Here is a 21028-nt window from a genome sequence, read left to right on the forward strand (position 1 = left end):
TACAAATTTTGTTCCTTTCATATCAGTCAGCTTTTGTCAGCTAGCAATTATAATTTTTTCGTTTCATATCAGTCCGCTTTTGTCAGTGAGCAATAAAAACATTTTTGTTTATTTTTTTTTAATTTTTATTGCATTTTTTAATTTTTTCTGCATTGTTACATATTTACTAAATTTTTACATATTTTCTAAATTTTAAAATTTTGTTGATCTCCCTAAAGTATCGACACCATTAAATAAATTTATTTACAGTATATAAATTTATTGACAGAGTTGCAAAGTCGGTCAAACAAGCATTTAACATCTTTTATTTTTATATATTTTATTTATTTTAGAACCCATACAAGCACAGTATGTGAGAATACATGGCACGTCATGAGCCGAAGGCCTGGGACCATTCGCTGAAACCTTAGCGGCGCCACTTTCGTTGTATGAACTGGCACATCTATATACTGTATGGTTAGTGGGTGTACTAAAGTACTTTTCAAAATATAGGGATGCCGCCAAATCCATTTAGCGCACAAAAAATACCGACATCACCGCGTCCGCTGAACTACATTGAAATGGATCTGAGAAAAAAGATCTTGCAAACTTCCACCGGCAAACAATTATCCGAGTATCAGTTAAATTTACTGACCAAAAACAATATCGAGACTGAGCTCGACTTCTACAATGCGAAGGACCAGAAGCTGCACAAGCTGCTGGCCATCAAACTGGAGTCAGTACTTGAGCTAAAGAAGCAGCTGGCGCAGCAGGCATGGGTTTCGGATACATTTTTGGAAACTGTTGACGAGTGGGACTTCGGAACGGGCATAGAAGAGTAAGGATCAAGGGCGGGGACAGCTTTAAAAGAGTTATTGTATTTACTGATTGACCTGCACCTGTTTCAGATTGGACAATCTCTTGGACTCCATTGCACAGCCGTTCAGGCGAGGCAGAGTCTGGGAGTTGTGTGGCCAGACTGGTGTGGGAAAGACCCACCTACTGTACACCTTGGCTCTAAATTTTGTATGGAAACACAAGCGGCAAGTGCTTTTCATCGATACCAAGCAAGACTTCTCCACCGAAAGGATACAAGACATGCTGCTGGAGCGTAAAGTTGATCAGGAGACAAGTGTGAAGGCAATGGAGCGCATTCAGGTGGTCGATGTCCCCACACCAGAGGAGCTGATTGACGTGCTAAAAGCCCTCGATCAGCAAATGACCGACGACGTCCAGACTGCACTACAAACAAAAGTCGTTTTGGTCGACTCCCTGGCCGCCTGCTTTGTTGATCATCGCGGGAGCGATATGCGAATGATGAGGAACTCTCTGCTGACGGAGGTTGCGTGCAGAGTGAGGAAGTTAGCTGTGAGGGGCGTGGCTTTTGTCATCGGCAACATATCGTTCTCTGGTCAGGATGCAGGTAGAATTTAGTTTATAGGACGATTTATTTACATAACTCTATTTACTATGTTTTTTCTACTTTTAGATTGTTCTGACGATGACGACATCGTCATGGAGGAGGATGGCAACAGTGATAGTGAGCAGTCTACCCGGCAGCAGATTGAACCAATGCTAGGCGCCTATTGGAGTTCAGTGTGTACGCTGAGATTGTCACTGGAGCTACCAGAGAGTACAGACTGCGGCGACAGCTACGATGGCATTGGAGACATAGACAGCCAGGACGACGGCCTCCGAATGGTAAATGTATTGACGAACAGCTATGGTCCCGTAGGAGACACTTGCTTGCTGCAGATCACAGATGCTGGGCTAGTTTAACGACGGGCGGATGGATGTTGCTGCTGGTACGACTTCATAACCCGTTTTCCTGGCTCTAAGCCATCGCCCAGGCCGGGACGCTTGCGAGTGTTGGAATTTCCAGGATCCTTAACCGTCTGCACGGTTTGGACTGGCGGCTCAAAACTATTTTTAGGGGCTTCGGTCGATTCGGTCATCGCCAAATCTGAGTCATGAGCGTATTGGCAGCTGGTTCCAAAACGACATCGTCCTTTCCTAAAGTTCCAGCAAATCTTGCGTCCATTTTTCAGCTGCAAATGGGTGTCGTTGTTGACCATTTTAACATGCCGCTCCAGGGACGCTGTCTTGTGCAGCTCTGCCTCTAGAAATGGATTGGAGAACACCTCGCCCGTCTTCTTCCCTCCTGCGTTGCCCAGCGCCTGGTTCGCGCTCGGCAGCTTTGGTGTCGTCTTTTCGGTTGTCGGCGGCCTGTGTACGAGGTTTTGGTTACTTATTTTCATCATGATGGGATCATCGAATGTGCTTACCCATGTATCTCTTCGGTTTCGGATTCTTTGCTGCTGCTATCGTCGTCGGACTCTGAGGAATCGCTATAATCTGCCACAAGCGACATTGTTTACGTTTTTTGTTGACCAGAATGAACACTGTTCGTTCGAATGAACCTGAACCATGGTATAACTGATAGGGTAGGGTAGCGATTAGAGTACCCTTACTATTAAATAGGAAAAGGGTATATTAATTTGATACAAGTTAAGAATGATTTTAAAACGAGTGTAAATAGGTATTTTTCTTGGAGAGTAACAAATCAAACAGTTTGGGCATCTTTCATTTTTAATGAATCTTTAATGCTTCATTCCATAATATATATAATCACTTTATGCATGCTCTAGTTAGGTTGGGTGTTTGTGTATATATGTATATAAACTAGTCTCTAATTATTTATACAGATTTTATAAATATAAAAAAATTAAACTTTGTTACAGTTTGTTAATATGTTGGCTGGGGACAAGCCAGGACGCGATTTGCTGCGTGTGTAAAAAAATATTCAAAGTTTAATACAATAATGGGGGTCCTCCGTGTCCAGTTGCCAACCGAAAGCAGTGCTAAGCAAAAACAGGCAAAGAACTCGCTAGTCTATGGCAGGACGAGCCGAAGGATCATCGCGATCGATGGGCGGCGGCGATGTGAGCACTTCCACGCTTTGCGCAGGTCCTGCCGTCAGGTAGCCAGCCGTTGGATTGATGCCTGGAATAGAAATCCACTCAAGGCCTGATATTCTTCTCTGGAGAAACTTCACTTACCCGTCAGATAGCCGTGTATGTTTGTGTCGGCAATGAAAAGATCGTGGCGCTGATCCTTGAACTCTGCCCAGACAGGATGCTTGAGTAGGATTTGCGTGACCCGGTCGCCATAATTGAGATTGTGCGTCATCCCTTTGAGGGCCGCAACGATTTGTGCTTTAACCGCAGATGGATTGTCAACGAATTCCAGCCGACTGTCCAGCAGACCGAGCAGAAACGGTATGAGTCCCACCTCCAGGGACTGGCTGATCAATGAGTCCTGGGGATACAATCAGTGAATGTTTATTTGCAACTTATGGAATGATTAATGGTGTCTTAAATACTCACGTGCTGGTGCTTGAAAAGCCGACTCAGCGCCTCGCAGGCCTTCTCAATGCAATCCCGATTGTGTTCCATGCACTTCTTCAACGGCGCCACGCACTCTGTCTGCGAGATGGCACTCACACAAAACTGCAAAAGATATGGGTGATCAGGTAAGGTGCTTGGATTGTATCATAATTCGCATCCCCGAACTGACCTCAGACAGCGAGAGCTGATGTAATACTGATAGCGTGTTCTTTGGCTGCACCGAGAGTAGATTGAACAGCTTTGGTATGTGGCCCAGCACTGGTATGTCGTCTGCCAGATTCGGCTGCGAGCGCAGCAGCTCCACGAGCGCGGTGGTGGACAGATCGAGGACATCTTGTTCGGAGGAGCTCTTGCTTATCTGCTCGACAACAAAGTCGAGGAGATCGGACAGGAACTGCTTCGGCTTGCGCAGCGTCCAAGCGGGAGTGCTGACAAACAGACGCAGGTAAACGCCAGCCACAACAATTTCATTGGATACGATGTCCTTAAGTATTTCAGGGTCCTTCCACACATGCCGAGGATTCGCTTTCTGCAGCTGGTAAAATCTGCAAGCACGAGGGGAAATCAGGAGAGCTCCAATGCAGCAACTTTCCACTGCCACTTACCTGTCGCAGGTCTCCAAGACCGCATCGCACACATTCGATCGCGTATTGTCATTCCAAATGAGCTCAGGATGCTCGTGTATGGACTCGAAGAGCTGCACGGATGTGGCCGGCGACTCCACCATTGCATCGATGAACAATGTGGGGAGGAATTTCGATATGGTGATGCGTACTTTCGGACCACTCAAACGATCGGCTGTCATCTTGGCCAGAATCTCGGCGCACATCTCCCGGATTTGCGGATTTCGCGAGTTGCAGAACATATCCAGGAGATATATGGCTGCGCCCTTGGCCTGGGCCTCCTTGATCATCTCCTGTACATTCATCAGACCCGAGAGTGTTTCCAGCACCTTCACTTGGCTGGCACGCAGCTCTGGGTCCTTGAGGGCCACCAGATAGTTGCCCAGAATCTCGCAGGAGGCTACTTCTGAAACGCACTCCTTGTTACGTGAGACCAAGGCGACCACCTCGAGGGCGACCGACTTAACCGTTGAGCTCTGTAAGGTAATAAAAATATTTTATATCTGCTTAAGGCATATCCAAGCGCTGCTCTTACATCGGGAAATATGTTGTTGGCCAGGAAGCCGAAGATCATGTCGAAATTACCAATGCACTGGATCTCCACCTCGGCATTCGCCTTGATTACTGCTATCAGTGCCCTGAGCACCATTGTTATGTGCATCTCCAGTTTGCCATCGCTGGCAAAGTCATATTTGGTCTGCTGCAGAGCCAGCTTCTGCTCCGTCTGGGCATCCGTCTCGAGCTTCTTTCGGCTCTTGGACCGATTGTAAGCATTGAGAACATCGTCAAAGGTGGTGCCCGGCTTGGCCGTCGCCTGCTGCTGCTGCAGCTGCGGATGATTAGCCGCCAGGGTGGGCGTCAGGATGCCGTCGCTGCCCATTTTGGGTGCGGCAACAGCAGTGGCTGCCGCGGCGGTTGGATTCTTCTTGTATTGCAGAAACTGGTACGCGTGTTTTAAGTACTCAAGCAGATCCATTATGAACAGCTTGGGCTGCGCAATCGGGTGGGTGGGCATGTCGTTGTAGATGCGTATGAATATTCCGCCAATCTGCAGTTCCTCCCTAAAGAACGAGTAAAATGGAGTATGATTAAAAGGATCATTCTTTCCTCCACCTGGTGGTGGAACTCACTTGTGGGCATCGAACTCGAAGCTGGAAACGAGTTCGTAGACCTGGGCTATGTCCTCATGGGTCTCTCGGACGGAGGAAGTGCGCTGCTGCTCGAGGAAGTCTTTGAGCTGAGCTCGGGTACCGTTGTCCCAGATGAGGTAGGGATTCCTTGTGTTCGCCGTGAGCAGTTTGAGCACGTCACTGTCTCGAGCAGTGGCAAGCTGGCTGGCAATATAGCGGGTGAGAAGGCGGTCCAGGACCTGCTTAACCAATGAATTCTTGGCCTCCCCCGCCACGATGTACTTCTGCTGGATGGCACTGGTGCTGCTCTTGGCCGGGTTCTGCTGCTCGCTGTCGGTGGGCGTGGAACTGGAGGTGTCGCTGCTGCCGGAAGAGCTGTCCGGCTCCTTCTCCTTGCCGCTTGTGATAGCCAGCTGCTTGCTTTGTAGCGGGTTCTGCGCGTTCTGGGTGTAGGCCGAGTTGGTGGCACCGGCGCCACCAACTGGTTTGGGCTTGATGGCTGGCGGGGGCTTGGCTGCCGGCGAGTTTGACTCGCTGCCTGTGATCGGCTTCTGGCGCAGCTCCATGCTGTAGCCGGCCAGGGAAATGCATCCCAGGACAGCCATCTTGGCCAGATTGTTGGCCAACTGCTGCTGATTGGACTTGTCGCTCACCTCCACGCCACTCTCGTCCAACGTGTAGTCATACTCGAAGATGAAGAGCAGCAGCGACCAGAGCACGCCGTTCCGCGACAGATTGCACTGGAGGTCGTAGTTGTTGGCCGCCAGGCTGGTCACCAGACTCACTGACAGCGTGTGCTTAAAGTACACCACGCGGCACACGTCGGACAGCAGCTGCGGCAGCTGGATGATCTTCTGTTTGCACTTCTCAAAGTTGCAGGCCACCTCGAAGCAGCGCGTCACATTCGATATGACCTGATAGTGCAACGATTCCGGCTTGGAGTCGACTCCCAGAATTGACACGCAGCGCGTGTAGGCTTCCAGCAGAGCCTCAATGCCCTCCTCCCGCCGCAGCTCTTCGGCATTAAGGGCGGAGCAGTGGACCGTGTGGAAGCACAGCTCGGAGGCGGCTGTCAGCAGTTGGGCCTCCTTGGAGAAGAGCTCATCGTCGCGCGTCTCCAATCGGATTGTCTTTATGAGCTGCGGATAGCCAGCATACTTGTACGGCCGCAGAACTGAAATAGATATTCAGATGAGATGAGACCCTTGAGCAATGGGAGCTTGGGACACTCACCATCCGGATAACGTTCGAAGAGAATGCTTTGTGTGCGCAGGATCAGCACAATATTATTGGGATCCGGTCCGCCCGAGCTCCACACGTTTCTAGAGCAAAGGAATTCATAGGCCTGTGATGGATGCAAAGCAATTAGGATGAATATCTCATTTAGATTCCCTCAGCTCCTTACTTGATTGACTTTCTCGAATATCTCGCGGCCATTTGGGTTCTTGTCCGGATGGTACATCTGGGCCAGCTTGTAGTAGCTCTTTCGTATCATGCTCTCGTCTGGCTTTTCAGTCTTGGTGAGGTCAATGCCAAGATCCTGGTATGCCTGCTGGATTGTCATCTGAGGAGGCTTCTTCTCCACTTCCTTGCGCCAGGCGTCGAGAGTGTGCTTCAGCAGCTGCACTGGGTCCGTGATGGCCCAATTGGGGAACTTCTGGGTGTCGCACAGGTGCCGCAAATAGTAGATGTGGCAGAAGAGCTCGTTCTCGAGCTGCGGATAGCTGATGACTGGTATGGCCAGGTAGGGATATCTGGCCATCGTGTGACCCCGCAGACGTGGCGTAAAATCGGCAATGTGGGCTGCAATCTTCTCAATGAGCAGTCGGCGCATCTCTGAACTCCAGATCACCTCGGGCGTATCGAACTCCCCGAGGAAGATTTCCGCAAACTTTTCGGCGCTGTAATTCTCCAGGAAACAGACCATAGCTTCAGGCAGAAGCTGCCCCAGGATGCTGCGGTGCATGATTCCCGACTGCGAAGTCTACAAATGAAGATTTTATTTGATTTGATTCGCCCGAAGGTATGGAAAATAGATTGCGATTACCTCCTCGCTGCGGAATCCCTGCTTCATGTGTGTCATCTTGAGGAATCTCGTGATGGGCAGAATGTTGCTGCCCGTATACATGAGCATAAAGTAAAACACTCCGGTCAGATATACCTTGGGCATCTCGGGATTGTCCTCCATTATCTGGCACAGCAGGGTGGCCACGCGCTCCAGCAATCCGGGGTCGTGGGTGAGACAAACTTGGACCACATGAGGTAGGCAAATGAACTCTGAGAGCTTTCGCGACAGCTTTGGTCCTGGAATGAGCACAGCCACTCCATTCTGGGTGCGACTGGGGAAGAAGCTGGTGCACTTGATCAGTATGTCGAGTATCTTGGAGGATAGCTCCGTTTCGTCGTAGAGCGGCGTGCCCTTGGCTATAAGGCACCACTTGAGCTGGGGGATTTGCTGCAGGGACCGCCAGCCATCCATGCCAATGGCCCAGCAACGGGTCTTTGGTGTGATCAGTCCCTTGTGCCAGAGCTCTTTCAACTCCGAGTACGTGATGGGTCCCTGGCGCTCCGGTTTCTGTCCGTCCTTCTCTATGTTGTAATACCAATCCTTCTCCTCGTACGCCGCCATATTTGGCCCAGCCTCAATGACATTTGTTTTCGTATTCAGCTGGGCCCGTCCCTTGTGCAGATGGGCGAGGGTGATCAGATCCACCAGGCACTGTACGTGATCGATGAGGGCCCGGCAATTGGATTTCTCCAGCACCAAGCAGGAAATCAGGTTTATCAGTGCATCGCGCATTGAGGGGGAAAGGCACTAAAGTAGAGGTAAACGTACAGGCATACCATGTAGGGACTCTAACCAATTAAATATGCATTTTACTCACCCTGTCGCTGAGTTGCAGAATGTATGACATGTCGTTGAACTTGCCGATATCTGGGTGGTAACGCCTGTAGACCTTGGCCAGCGCCTGCAGAGAGAACACGGTCATCTGGTCGTCGTTCACTCGTTGTCGGCACAGAACACGCCGATATAAAGCATTGAACAGCTCAATCCTGCAAAGACAAATGAGACTCAAAAGCTATCCCTGAACCCTAATTTATTTATACTCACGGATCCTTCACCAAATTCTGGGGCCAGTCGTCCTTCTCCAGTATCAGTCGTATGTAGTAATCGCCAATTTTGATCTCATCTGCCAGACATTGATAGGCCACCTCGAATTCCTGGTAGTTCCAGGCCACAATCATCTGGCCAGCCAAGTCCCGATCGTTCAGGAACTGCCTCAGCTCATTTTCCAAGCACATGCGCAGCTCCTCGCGTGTCTGTTAATAAGATGTGTAAAAATGTGGTTGAGTGCCACCCACAAAAATATAGGGGATGGGTCTTCCTCTCACCTTGTGGTTCCAGATGAGATTTGGCAGACTGTGATCTTTGGCAAAGGTATAGAAGAAGTACGGCAAATTCACAATGGCATCGGATGTCTTTTTCTTCTGCCGGCGATTGCGCAGAACCACTGGACGATTTTTCAGAGCCTGCGCTGCCCCATCCTGCTGCTCGATCAGGTTCATGCCCCAATGCTTGATGCCTTGCAAATGCTTCTCTATCACATTCTTGCGAGTTTTGTTGGAATGTTGTATTGCAAACTTGAGATTATCCCGGAAATTAAGCTTATCCTCCTCCACATCTGTGTCTGGCACTCCGTCCTCGGACTCCAGGAAGGTCAAGAGGCCAGCGGGCTAAGCAAATACAATTATATAAATGATTGTGGCAGAACCCTCCAAGACAGCAACTTACAAAAATACGCTTGAACAGCTCCAGGGCCTCCTCACTGTCCGTTAGCCACAGGCCAATCAGATGGCGTGACAGCTGGCGGTGTGTCGTCAGAGTGGGATCATTGGATGGCGTGTACAGCGCCACCAGCAAGTGCCGGCACAAGGCCGCCTCATCTAGGGCTAGGGCCTGCATTTGCTGAGCCACCTGCAGCTCCCCCTCCTCGATGATGGCACGCAAGACCAGACCGGCTCCCTTAACGATCGCCAGCGAGGGGTGCTGAAACAATTTGTACAAATAGCGACCACGATCGGCGACCAGCTCCAGGAGCGTATCGAATTGCTTGCCATCGGTGGTCTCGCTGTAAGGCACACATAAGGCAAAGGTCATGAAGTCCAGCATGGCCGACAGAACAAGGGCTCCACTGCCATGGCTCTGCGAAATAAAAGAATTAATGGAGAATGTGTCACGAATCGTTTTGTTGCACTTACCACATGCATTGTCCACATATTGAGCAAGGTTTCCAGAAATGATTTCGATGACAGAATGGAGGATTTATTTAGCTGTTCCTGCTTCAAGTCATGGTCAGTGTTCACCGAATGCATCAGCGAGTTGATCATGTCAATGGCAGAGTATGTAACAGCCAGATCCTTGCGTCTCAAAGCAGCCACAACCTTGGTACCAATAATCTCGCGAAATCTGAAAACGTACCCAGGGAAATTAAATTAAAGCTGGAAATAAATGGTTTTCTAGGTGGAATGCTAACCCCGTGAGATTGGTGAAGGCTGCATAGCCCACTTTGCTGGCCAGAAGACGAGTCAGAGCGTGGAATATAGCCTCCAGCTCCAGGTTGCTCAGCTGTGCAGTGGGACTGTCCAGCTCTTTTTGTGCCAACGCCTGCAGGGCACTCAATATGAGCTTCTCCTTGTTCTCGGCAAACAGACTCTGAAATCGCAAATTAAATGGCTGCATAAGGATGATCAAATGATTCTTTTGGGGCTACCCACGTCCTGCGTCACACTGTAGTTGAGCCCACTGTGCGGCACATTGGCATTGAAGCGCTCCAGGATCTCGTAACGTTTCGAGGGATTCTGGAAATTGTTGATGACCAATCGCAACAAGTTGGCCTCCGTCTCCTCGTCCACGGAGCTGCTGAGGGGGACATATCTTTTGCCTCTGGGCGTGTTGCTGATGCGTATGTGCACATCCTGATTGCCGCTGGAGCGCACCGCATCCAGCAGAGTGGCCAGCAGTGAGTCCCTGTCGTTAGTACTATAACTGCGGACGATTCCGTTCTTGTACTCGATGCTGAAGCGCTGCAGACTGTCCTTGTCGCGAACCAGAGCAAACACATCGGTGAGTGGGCGCAGAGTGCAGACACTGTAGGTCTGGGGATCCCTCTCCAGAAGCGTCACTTCGGTAAGGCAAAGTATGCGCTTCACTGGATCTGGATGGCGTGATGTTATCTTTTGTACTGTGAACTCGGTCATCGACGTTTGAAATTGATCGTCACTGCAGAATGAACAGAACAATCATTCTTCACCGAAAAGAACACATTTTCTTCATTTTCTAGTGTCTTACCTGAACTTGCCAAATCGCTGCCTCTCGAACTGCTCGAGAGTTATCTGACTCTTGAGTATTTTGGTTTCGATGCCCAGGAACTGAGCCGACCTCTGGGCAATGTTCTGCACGATCTCGTGGTGATTCAAGGCTTTGAACAAGTGCAGGCGACTAAAGCCGCCGTAGGCCATCACAATGCCGCCCTCATAGTCCGAGATGCCTGCTTAAAACGTGCGCAAACGTAAACAAAGACCATAATGATGAGTGCAAGAGCAGACGAAAACAAAGCGTACACATTGAATTAAAATTAAGAAACATGGCGACAGAACGAACAGTGCACAACATCTGATGCAAACGAGACGATTCTGTATAGCTACCTATTATTCCCTCAATGTCCTTGTACATGTAGCTGGCAAGCACATCGTTTGTGGTGGGGTCCAGCTGGTCCAGCGAACAGGGCGTCACCTCCAGCACAGTGGGCAGGCTGATGCCCGACCAGTGGTACTTGTACGCACTGAAGCACTGTGAAGAAACATTCCCATAATTGACGACATTTGTCGAACGATTCCATGAGTCATAAACGGAAGTTGGGCAAACCTGAGTGTTTTTCGGCTTATCGGCAAACTCTTTGTAGTATTTCAGTATAGAGCTGAGTATGTCATTGCGGTATTCCGAAGATAGTTTGATCGTATCCAGTTTCTTGTCTTTCTTAATGGTCAGCACAAACTCATTGGGTATCTAAAAAAAAAGAGTGCATTTGGTTATTTCAATCCCCCAGAAAGGCCATTCGTTGCATACATTTGATGTCTTGGTGGGGGCTGCCGCCACAATATCCGAGTAGGACCAGCGATTCGTCAAGTCGAATCTATCTGGATTGTAGGTGGAGATGCCGGCTGTGCCAATGGAGAGGATACGCTTGTACTTGCCCTTCCAAGAGTGCTTGGTCACCAGGAAGCACTCCAGGTCGACGTTTTCCCGGGGCGGCAACATCGTGTCTTGCAGCTGTCTCGCCAGTGAATCCAACTAAATTCCAACTATGCAACAACTGCGGCAGTGAGAGAGAAAGAGAGTGTGGGAAAATCGTCATAATTGGAATATCTTGCATACGACGGTCGGTGAGCGGCGACGCTCAGCTGATTTATTTCGTTCACGGGTCGGGTCGGCGTCCAAAATATCCAATTGACTTGCACACTACACTGGGCACTGATTAATTAAGTTGACTGCGCCTGGCCCTGCCACTTATCAGCCAGCAGAAGTGCCAACGCCGCGGAGCACAGCACACAACAAAGACCCGAAAAGGGGGAGTTAACGTGACGAGTAAGACGAGATGACCCACGAAAACGGATACCAGCTGCTGAAGAATGAGTTCTGGAGTCCGGCAAGTTGTTTTGCGGCTCACCTTAAACATCTAGCACATTTCCAACGCTTGTTAAACCAATTATATCTTCTATTATTTCTCCTTTTGAAGATTTTTGCAATAAACAATTCATTCAGTGTGACCGCACCGATAACGATAACAATACCATCCGGCCAAAAAATAAATACCATTAAATACCACTTCAGTTTCGAGATATACCATTTAAATACCATACCATTAGAAACCAGGGCAATCCGGCGATCAAACGAGACTTAACCCACTTAACATCCCACTATTTAAAAAGTTGAGCACACTTTGTTAAACAGCGGAAACTAATACTGTTTGTAAAGGCTCCATGTAGCTCCATCCTCCTCTTTACTTACAAAACAAAAATTACCACCGATATCTTTCACCTGTAATGCTTAAAATATGTTAAAGGTTTATAAATTTCGTGGAAATATTAAATACCCCCCTGGTCGATAATGGGATAAGGTTATATTTTATTGATTGAAATCGTATTTCATGATTTTGATATTTAGTTTAATATTACTAGCTAGTTAGCCCTCTCATCACCTCAAAAAACAGAGAAAATTTTGAAAAGCCACCACGTTTTGAGAGGGAATAATGTAAGTTTTGTGCGCTAAATGAAGTTTGGCGGTCATTTTGAAAAGTATCTTAATATATTAAAAAATAAATTGGAACTTTATTAGATAATATACCGTAAATATACTGACGTACACGACAAGATGCGTTGGATATTCCTCGATTTTGATAAAATGATGTGCTGTTAGGCGAAAAAACAGCTGCAGTTAACAGTGTAATAACATACCATGCACGAACACTTTACAGCTCATTCAATTGCGTTGCTGGAAATTCAAACCAAAATTGTTAACATCTATTTATGACGTCCGTACGCGTATGGATGATCAAAACACGGAGCACGCTGCCTGTTCGGCCCGTTCTATGAGCACAATAAAACACTTCTCACTAGGCTTAACTACAATTAAAACTTTATTTTTCATTTCGTATTGTATTGCATAGAACGTACGGTACGTATTTTTATCTAAATTAAATGCAAATAAAGATGGCAAAGTGTGTATGTGTATAAGAACTCCAAGATAAAACAATCTCGCCAACAAAAGTAAATAAGGCAAACCAAATAACAAGAAGAACGATTCGTATTTTACACAAATGTAGACCCTATAATGTGGGTGGGTGGATAGGGGCAGCATGGATGCTGCCATCCAGATAATGTGGATGATGTGTATGTATGCGAAGGTGCCACCATATAAATTCACGCACTGATCCCGACCTCGCGGCAACAATGTACTCTTATCCGGAATTTACGGGCACAAGTGTGGGCCAGGGTCGGTCGGTCTTGGTGCCGGTGCAAACAAACAGAAGATCGGCTGACGGATGGATGGATGGATGGGTGGAACACGATGAGGATGCTAAGTCTTGGACAAATGTTAAGTGAAAACCCTAAGCATAGTTATCGTCGTTATCTTTCAACAACATGAACATGGAATGACATAAACATATTTCCATTTAGCTTTAGAGCTGTTGCTCAGACTGGGAGGGGAAATTGGAATGATTGTGGGAAATTATAGCAGATGGCTGGCCAGACATCTGGTTTTTTGGGTCCCAGGTCAGCAGGAACACTTGTTCTTGGTTTCCGTGCCAGTTGCATCGCTGGTGCTGTTCAGGTTGAACTTTTCATCATCGGCCAGGTCGCCACTTATCAGCTTATCGTTGATGAGTATCTGTGCAAGAGAGACGGACACATTAGTCAGAAGATGGGCACCGGGCAGCTGGGACAGCTCTTACCTTATTCACAAGAGCGCGGGACGCCTCATCGATGTTGATATTCTCCTTGGCGGATGTCTCGAACCAGCCGGCGAACCCATTCTCCCGCACATACTCATCCATTTTCTCCGGATTCGTGACGATGCCCTGCTTCTCCTGATCACACTGCAAGCAGCCATAAAGAGGGATAAATCACGAAACTCCCTGCCCACTTGGGCCACGTTTCCCCTTATTACTCACCTTATTGGCCAACAGTATGCAGGGTATAGGACTACCGTCTGGGAGCTGCACCTTCGAGTCCAGATCCTCCTTCCACTTGCTCACACAGTCGAAGGTTCCGCTGCGCGTAACGTCGAACACGATGAACGCTCCAACCGCCTCCTTGTAGTAGACTCGCGTCATATTGCCGAATCTCTCCTGGCCGGCGATGTCCCACAGCTGCAGGCGCACTATCGTGTTGCCATCCCACTGGAGCACCTTCAGGGCAAAGTCCACGCCAATGGTGGCCCGATAGTTTTGGCTAAAGAACTGATGTACGTAGCGCTTGATGAAGGACGTCTTCCCAGTGCCTAGCTCGCCGATGACTAGAATTTTGTACAGATGTTCCCGTTTCTCGCTGGTTGACGTCATGATGGCCTGGAAAAATGGAAATTAAATGCATTTTAGCCAAGCGTATAGGAACAGTCTCTGTCTAGCTCCGGAAATATTCCCACTTCAATCCGAACGTATTGGCTATGCTATGCGGATTGTCTATCGTTCAAATGAAGACTGTGATTGAATAGTCGATTGTCTAGACCCCCTCATCCGCGCAGTTGAATGACACGCACACACACAGAGCCTCCCACGAAAAGGGGGCCGATGAACATGAACAGCCGCCGAGGGCAGGCACGGCACGGAACGCAATCAGAAGCAACACGACACTTGTGGGGCTTCGGTTGTAAATCAGCGAGGTAAACAGTTGGGCGACACCTTACCGGTTCCATTTCCTGATCCATGGTCAGGTCACCAAAGGCTGGCATGGGGTTCGCAGTGTCTGGATCTTTGTTGGACTGCTCCTCGCTCTCCTCGGACACGGAGTCCTCGTTCAAGTACTCGCTGGCCACGGAGTGATAGTGCAGGGTCTCCCTCCGGCCTTCGATGCTGTCGTGGTCGCTTAGAACGAGCTGCTGCTGGGCAAAGCTTTGTCGCCGTAGGCTGGAGTCGCTGGGTTCCTCGCTGGAGCTGGGCTGATTGGCTAACGAGGCCAAGGCAGCCTCGTAGGCACTGAGCGGACTGCGCACGGCGCTACCAACTGCGAAACGGACAAGGGACGACGGATTGACGGTTTGGGCACTCTCTGCTGAGGACACGGCGTCTTCGGCAGCCTGCTCGTTCACGACTGGCAGGGGTGGGGGTGGACAAGTGGGCGGCTCCAACTCTGGACTGGGTGGCGCCTCTAGGGCCGGCACTTGGGTGCTCTCTGGAGTGGCCACCGTTGTGGCGTTGGTGGCGACTTGTCTGGAAAGGCGGTGTCCGCGCTGCTGCTGTTGTTGCAGCAATTCCAGCTTCTTGCTGGAGGATGACTTGCGTACGGTTCCGGTGCTGCTGGCAGACTGAACCTGAACGCGACTCGGTTTGGCCGGGGCCCGCTCTCTGGGCGGCGTATCTCGTGTGCTCTCGGTGATAGCGATTTTTTCTCCTGCCGCTGCCTCTGCTGCCGTCGCGAGTCGCTCTGTCGCTGTGGGTGTCGCTGCCTCTGCTGGCTTGGCGGTCGACTGTTGCCTCTTCTTGGCCACAATCAGCTTTGTCGTCCGAGTGCTGCTCGTGTCTTTGGTCGTCACCGTTGTGGTCGTGGTCGCCTTCTTCTTCCCACCCGCTGTAGCCCTCCCCGTCGACGCCTCTGCCGTTGGTGTCAGGTAATCCGTCTCGCTGGCTGAGCTCTTGGACCGACTCTTGCTGCGGCTCTTGCCTTTGGCCGGCTCGACTTTCTTCCCGCTTATGGTTATCTGGAGGAGGGTGCCGCTGCTGCTGGCCGATGGTGCATTGGTGTCTGGGTCCGGATCTGGGTCCGTGGCTGTCTCCACCCGCTCGTGGCTGCTGTCTAGCACGCTGATCTCCTCGCTGGTGGCCAGGCTGTGGGGTCGAACCTTTGGGGTCTTCTTCAGACCGCCCAGCAACAGGCGGCGGGTGAGACTCTTCTTCTTCAGCGTCTTCCCAGCGGCTCCACTGTCAGTGCTGTCCACGTCCTCCAGCTGCGTGGGTGCGGCTTCCTCCTCGCTCTTGGCCTCTTGCTCCTTTTCCTTCTTGGCCTTTGGCTTGGAGAGACTGCGAAAGGCGGCCGAGAAGCGTGAACGAGTCTTGATTTTGGAGCTAGTGTCCTCCTCCTCCTCCTTCTGCTCCTTCTCCTCCTCCCTGTCCTTTCTTACCACCAAATTCTCCCTCTCCACTGGCGACGGTTCTGGTTCGAGTTCTGGTTCCACTTTCTGTATGGCTTTTCCCCGCTGCTTTTCAACGTTTTGCATATTTTCACTTAGGGATAAACCAGGGGCCTGTTCATCAAAGGGAGTCGACTCTCTGCGGTGGGGCTAAACGGCTTTCATGGGGTGCTGTCGTGTGGGGTACTATTTCCTATCCTGTCTATCCTGCGAGATCCTGCAAGGAATCTCCTGAGCGAATTGAGCAACCGCAATGCAGTCAAAACAATCGCGCACTGAAATCCAATTTGTTGACGTCTAGGCTTTTATAAATTTTATTAAGCCCAGTCGTCTGTCCCCTGCCACTACCACCCGGCAGCACCACGTTTTGTGGTCGGTTTTACATTACAGTTATACACAAAAAAAAAAAAACACAGCCAAAGTGTTGCGCTTACCAACACTGGTCCGGCACAGTCGAATTATTGCGAAATGATCGTGAGAAGAGTGGCGGCTTTTGAATGCCGCGATTGGGTCTGGGGCAGCCGCTTATCAAGCAATCCTCGGACAAAGCCAGGTCTGTGTCCGTCTCAGCCAAATGCCCGACTGAATGGAGCGGCCTGTCTGTTCTGTCCACCGGCTGGCCATGCTCCCGAATCAATCGACTCTGTCATTGGGGCTGCAACTGATAACTCGGCTCAATCATCTGGCACAGTCGATCAAGCGTACTGTATGACAGTGTCCATTTCTGGGCCGAGATGGAATGGTCTGCTCTGGCGCTGCAGTGGACGAACACGTACCTGACCTAGCCCAGCCACGTCCGAGAGTTGGTTCATTCACGCACTTCGGTGGCTTCCTTTAAGCTGAGGATTTGCCGCATCAACTTGCCCCAAAAGAGTCGCTCAGCATTAAGTGGGAGACACATCAATGAGGAAGGTGGGTGGGTGTCTTGGGGACACCACCAACTGTCTTTGAATGATTGCTGTTGCTGCTACGTGAAGATATAGAATTACGCTTATTACAAAACGTGGTTAGCCGCAATCCATAGACGAGGCAGAGAGGAGACATAAGTATATAAGATTACACGAGTATAACCACTGAGTGGCACATATTTTGAGATAGATGTACATACATCCATACATATATGTAAATATGTATATGTAGATCTCCGACAGACATACGGAACTGGGGGCTCATATGTGTAAAGTTGCTTAATCTACATTTCCTTATATGGGGAAAAAGAGACTTCTATCGCATATTGGAAACCTTTGCGGTTACATTAGGTATTTACTGAGGGAAAGATCCGTGCTGTCCGTCTACAGCTTCCTCGATATGCACATATTGAAATCGGGGACAACTATTTCAACACTCGAAACTCGCACACAGGCAACAGCTTACATAATTTATGGGGAAGATTACAGAAATCCCCAATTCAAGGCACCGCTTTACGTCTTTTCAGGCCATGGAAACCAAAAGCATTAGAAATTCACTTTCCACATAAATGTCGAACAACTAGAAGGGATCGGCACCGCCTTTGTCCATGCAAATGTTTGCACGCAAATCGACAGTTGCTCCAGGAGCAGGGCATAGGCATGCGAGGAGTCTGCAATAGCCCCAGCGACCCCATTCCGCATAAAAGCAACACGGATGCCAGAGGCGATGGATGGGCGGAGCAGTCCTGCAAGAGCTTTGCTAAACGTTAACAATAAAGAACAAACAAGAAGTTCCCGCTCCCATGCTTCAGCCATCAACTGTTTTGTGCTATAAAACGGGGAATAAGCACACGTGGACAGGTTTCTGGATGGGGTGGCAGTTGCATGCCACACGACACGTGAACAGGTTGAGAATACCTTTAGCATTTTTCCACTTTCAGAGTTTGTAAACAACTTGGCAACAACACCAAAAAGAGTGTTGGCTGCACGTAATATGAAGATCTGTGTATACTTGTTACAGATATGTAGGCAAGTATTTTTTATTAGGCATAACATTTTGTATTATCCACAATCAGATTTGTCCTGAGCTATAATTTTTTGTATTCGTCGGCTGGGGGGGTGTGGCTCTGTCTTAAACTACTCGTTTCAGGAATGTGGACGAACGAGTAGAAGCCTGAATGTCTATACAAAGTCTATAGCCCATGCATGTGACAAGCGGTAGTTATTTCTGTTTGATTAGTTTAATTTGTTGCAGGCTTAACACCTCTGGGGTAACTGCATCTCAATTGCTGTATCGTATTACCCGATGATAGCTCGAAATGCGCGCTTCACCTTGCGTGACTTAGGGCACACATACTCGTATTTATGTGACTCTCCGCCATTATGGATTTATACGAGGCTGCTTATCAGCCGCGATTGCTGTGGCAATTGTCATGTAAATGAAATCAGCCTGCGACAATAGCAGCACAACAGAAAGTGCATTGCCTTAGTGCGACTACCAGAGAGAGAGACACACAGATTACATAAGGGAGATGATATCTCCCCGGACACCACGCGTCCAACCCATTCCTCAATGGACTCTGCACACGCAGCCCTCTGCTCCCATCCCCATCACAGTTGGAGTGGAGTGCCAGCCAGGCCAGCTCATATCTTATCACTGGCAGGCGGAGGAGGAGTCACCAGCAAAAATATGAGCAATGTTTGATTAGATTGTACCGAAAATGCATTGCAACCTTGTGATTCATTGACTGTGGGATATTACTGTGGGTAAAAGTGTGTGTGTAATCCATAATTGAAACAATATTGAATGTCTTGAATTAATTAAGATTCTCCCCCACTGCCCTGACACTGCCACGTGCGATTCCGCCTCCAAACTTTCGCTTGCCTCGTTCAATAATTGACCTTAAAACGTGACGATATGCAAAACGGTAGCAACTCATTCCCATAGCCATACTTAATAGCCCTTCCCATTCTCATTCCGATTTCCATTATAGTTTCCCATCAGCAGCCAGCGGATATCTACATCTATGTCTAGCTTTAACCAGCAATCACTTAAGCAGCCGAGCACACCCACATGGTTTTCCTTCCCCCGTCTTCGAGTCTGTCGCTGTCACAGCTTGTCCCACGATGTTGCGTATGGGGCATGGCATGCCGTGACGAGAGTGAAATTTTTGTGGTCGCTTCCAGTAGTGGCGACAAATTTCAGCCTGGCATTGTTTTGATTTCATCGCTTTGTTTACCTTTACCGCGTTCGGTCTCAAATGTGGCAACGAATTCAATTCAATTTCATTTCCATTTAATTGGTCGGTAAATGGCAGGGCAAACGGCATTTATATTGGCCAAGATAAGACACAAATCGATTGCAAAAAACGAGAAGGCTAAGCGAGAAGTGGGCAAAATTAATGCTGAGCTGAATTCTGAGCCAGAGAATGTTTTGGCTGAGATTTACACAGTTTATAGTGTCGAATTTCAGCTATAAAGATACCAATTAAAGGGCATAAACTTGTTGTATAAGTAAAAATTGAATTCCCCCAGCTGCGGGAAATCCCATGATGACGCCCCATTCTAGGCATCTGTTTCAGTTACAAAACCCAGCTGGGGGGCACCTAACGAGTTTACCGAGTTCTCGGACTACTAAGTGCCAAATGAGAGTAATGTACAAGCCATCAGTTGCGTAGCGTAGCTAAGTTATGGCCTGACCATTGCAAAAAGCAATTCATTGCTAAACTTGGTCCACTTATTTTTGGGCAATCCCCCATTCCCCAACGTTGGACGTAAACTTGCATTTTACATGTGTTTCGCATGACTACTGTACGACTGATCGAGATACTCACTCCGTTGTGCAGGTAGCCGTTGTTTCGGTTGATGTCCATGCTGGCACGTGTGTCCGATGCGAGGGGTAGCGCCTCGACGGCGCTGAGATCGATCTCCGGCTGGCGCTCGATGTACGAGGGTGACGCACTGCGCAGCGAGAACGGCGGGGAGCTGAGTACAGGCGGCGGCGGCTGCTGCTCCTCCTCTGGCAGGATCAAGTGCTGGCGGCGCACAAAGATGGGCGACTCCTTGGCGGTCAGGGTGCCCAAGGAAATGGCACTGAGGGGAAGATGCTTATGCTCCACGGGCAACGTGTCGTCGGAAGAGGTGCTGGTCACGATTACCGTCCTGGCCAGGTAGTGGCACCGCAGACAGGCACACCCACTCAGATTGCTGTACGACTGTGACTTCAACGCAACACTTCCAAGACCGGAGGACTCTATGGCTAGGCACTCGCAGATGTTGCGGCGTCCGGCGGAGGTTGATACAACGCTGCTCCGTATGACGCTGGTTGCCATGCAACTCCTGATGATGATATATGCTTCCTAGACTTTGGAAAATGTGCGGGCCAACTATCTTGGTCTTTTATCACACTCTCTCTGTAGTCAAGGTCACTCACACAAGCTCTATCTACATATGCCTCGGCTCTGTGTGCGTCCAACAATTCAGTGGGGTGGGGATTTTCGAGTGTTTTGTTTGATTGTCGCCTTGTCTCGCTCACTCGCTGGCGGCAACATGTGGTTCTGTTCTCCCAGCTCTAATTGCCCTCCGGCTCCTGCTCGCACGCGCTTTGTTCGCAAACTTCGTTTCTGTTTCAACGGTAAACAAAGCTCTATGTCTGCACTTGAACTTATCAGAATTATGAGGTATTTATTCTCGATTTCAATTGCAATTTCGGGGCCAGAGGCTGTCGTTATCGCTGCACGGGGAAGGTTTATTGAACTCGACTGTGCACTTTTTTGGACAATTTATTTGTGTATTTGGCGTGAATGCAGGCGAAACTGGTTTCGTTTACGATGCAAATGGACGAACTAGAGCACTTTGGTTTAGGTGGTCACCACCAAGTCAATTGCATAAGCTTAAACGGCTTCGATTGGGCTCGGATTGTGGTATGGTCTTGGGGCTCTTGGCGCTAATTCTATATCACGAAATGTAATGGAATTCACACACGAACGAAATACGCAAACAAACGGCGACGAACATAACAACAAAAGCGGTGCAGCGTGTCAACGTCCGCCCTCCACGAGTTTTACGGTAATAA

General features: G+C 49.1%; 3 protein-coding genes across 6 annotated transcripts; 1 reads left to right on the forward strand and 2 right to left on the reverse strand.

Annotated features, from left to right (window-relative positions):
* The first annotated feature begins 403 nt into the window (after positions 1–403).
* On the forward strand, positions 404–2679 carry LOC111072583 (DNA repair protein RAD51 homolog 4). The gene is made up of 4 exons (XM_022364540.2): positions 404–426; positions 493–817; positions 888–1402; positions 1469–2679. The coding sequence occupies exons 2-4, from the start codon at positions 495–497 to the stop codon at positions 1756–1758; spliced, it is 1128 nt and encodes a 375-aa protein (XP_022220232.2). The 5' UTR covers positions 404–426; positions 493–494; the 3' UTR covers positions 1759–2679.
* Positions 2566–11978, reverse strand: LOC111072585 (dnaJ homolog subfamily C member 13). 2 transcript variants are annotated; one of them, XM_041592830.1, is made up of 22 exons: positions 11868–11978; positions 11267–11513; positions 11066–11206; positions 10846–10990; positions 10490–10688; positions 9916–10420; positions 9675–9853; positions 9400–9607; positions 8933–9343; positions 8533–8874; positions 8252–8460; positions 8025–8193; positions 7187–7954; positions 6545–7123; positions 6373–6484; positions 5140–6313; positions 4545–5070; positions 3992–4485; positions 3556–3931; positions 3366–3488; positions 3039–3297; positions 2566–2982 (listed from the first exon to the last, which is right to left on the reverse strand). In XM_041592830.1, the coding sequence occupies exons 2-22, from the start codon at positions 11456–11458 to the stop codon at positions 2867–2869; spliced, it is 7227 nt and encodes a 2408-aa protein (XP_041448764.1). In that variant the 5' UTR covers positions 11459–11513; positions 11868–11978; the 3' UTR covers positions 2566–2866. The 2 variants fall into 2 exon arrangements, with proteins under 2 accessions (XP_041448764.1, XP_022220234.2); XM_022364542.2 differs by having other exon boundaries at positions 10490–10691.
* Positions 11979–12813: 835 nt separating this feature from the next.
* Positions 12814–21025, reverse strand: LOC111072603 (ras-related protein Rab-32). Of its 3 annotated transcripts, none has more exons than XM_022364583.2 (4): positions 19788–21025; positions 13872–14267; positions 13653–13796; positions 12814–13588 (listed from the first exon to the last, which is right to left on the reverse strand). In XM_022364583.2, the coding sequence occupies exons 1-4, from the start codon at positions 20283–20285 to the stop codon at positions 13475–13477; spliced, it is 1152 nt and encodes a 383-aa protein (XP_022220275.2). In that variant the 5' UTR covers positions 20286–21025; the 3' UTR covers positions 12814–13474. The 3 variants fall into 3 exon arrangements, with proteins under 3 accessions (XP_022220275.2, XP_022220276.1, XP_022220274.2); XM_022364584.2 differs by lacking the exon at positions 19788–21025 and adding an exon at positions 16480–16501; XM_022364582.2 differs by lacking the exon at positions 19788–21025 and adding an exon at positions 14606–16322.
* Between the last annotated feature and the right edge of the window lie 3 nt (positions 21026–21028).

Source organism: Drosophila obscura, unplaced genomic scaffold, assembly GCF_018151105.1.
Source record: "Drosophila obscura isolate BZ-5 IFL unplaced genomic scaffold, ASM1815110v1 contig_186, whole genome shotgun sequence".
Classification (NCBI taxonomy): Eukaryota; Metazoa; Arthropoda; class Insecta; order Diptera; family Drosophilidae; genus Drosophila; species Drosophila obscura.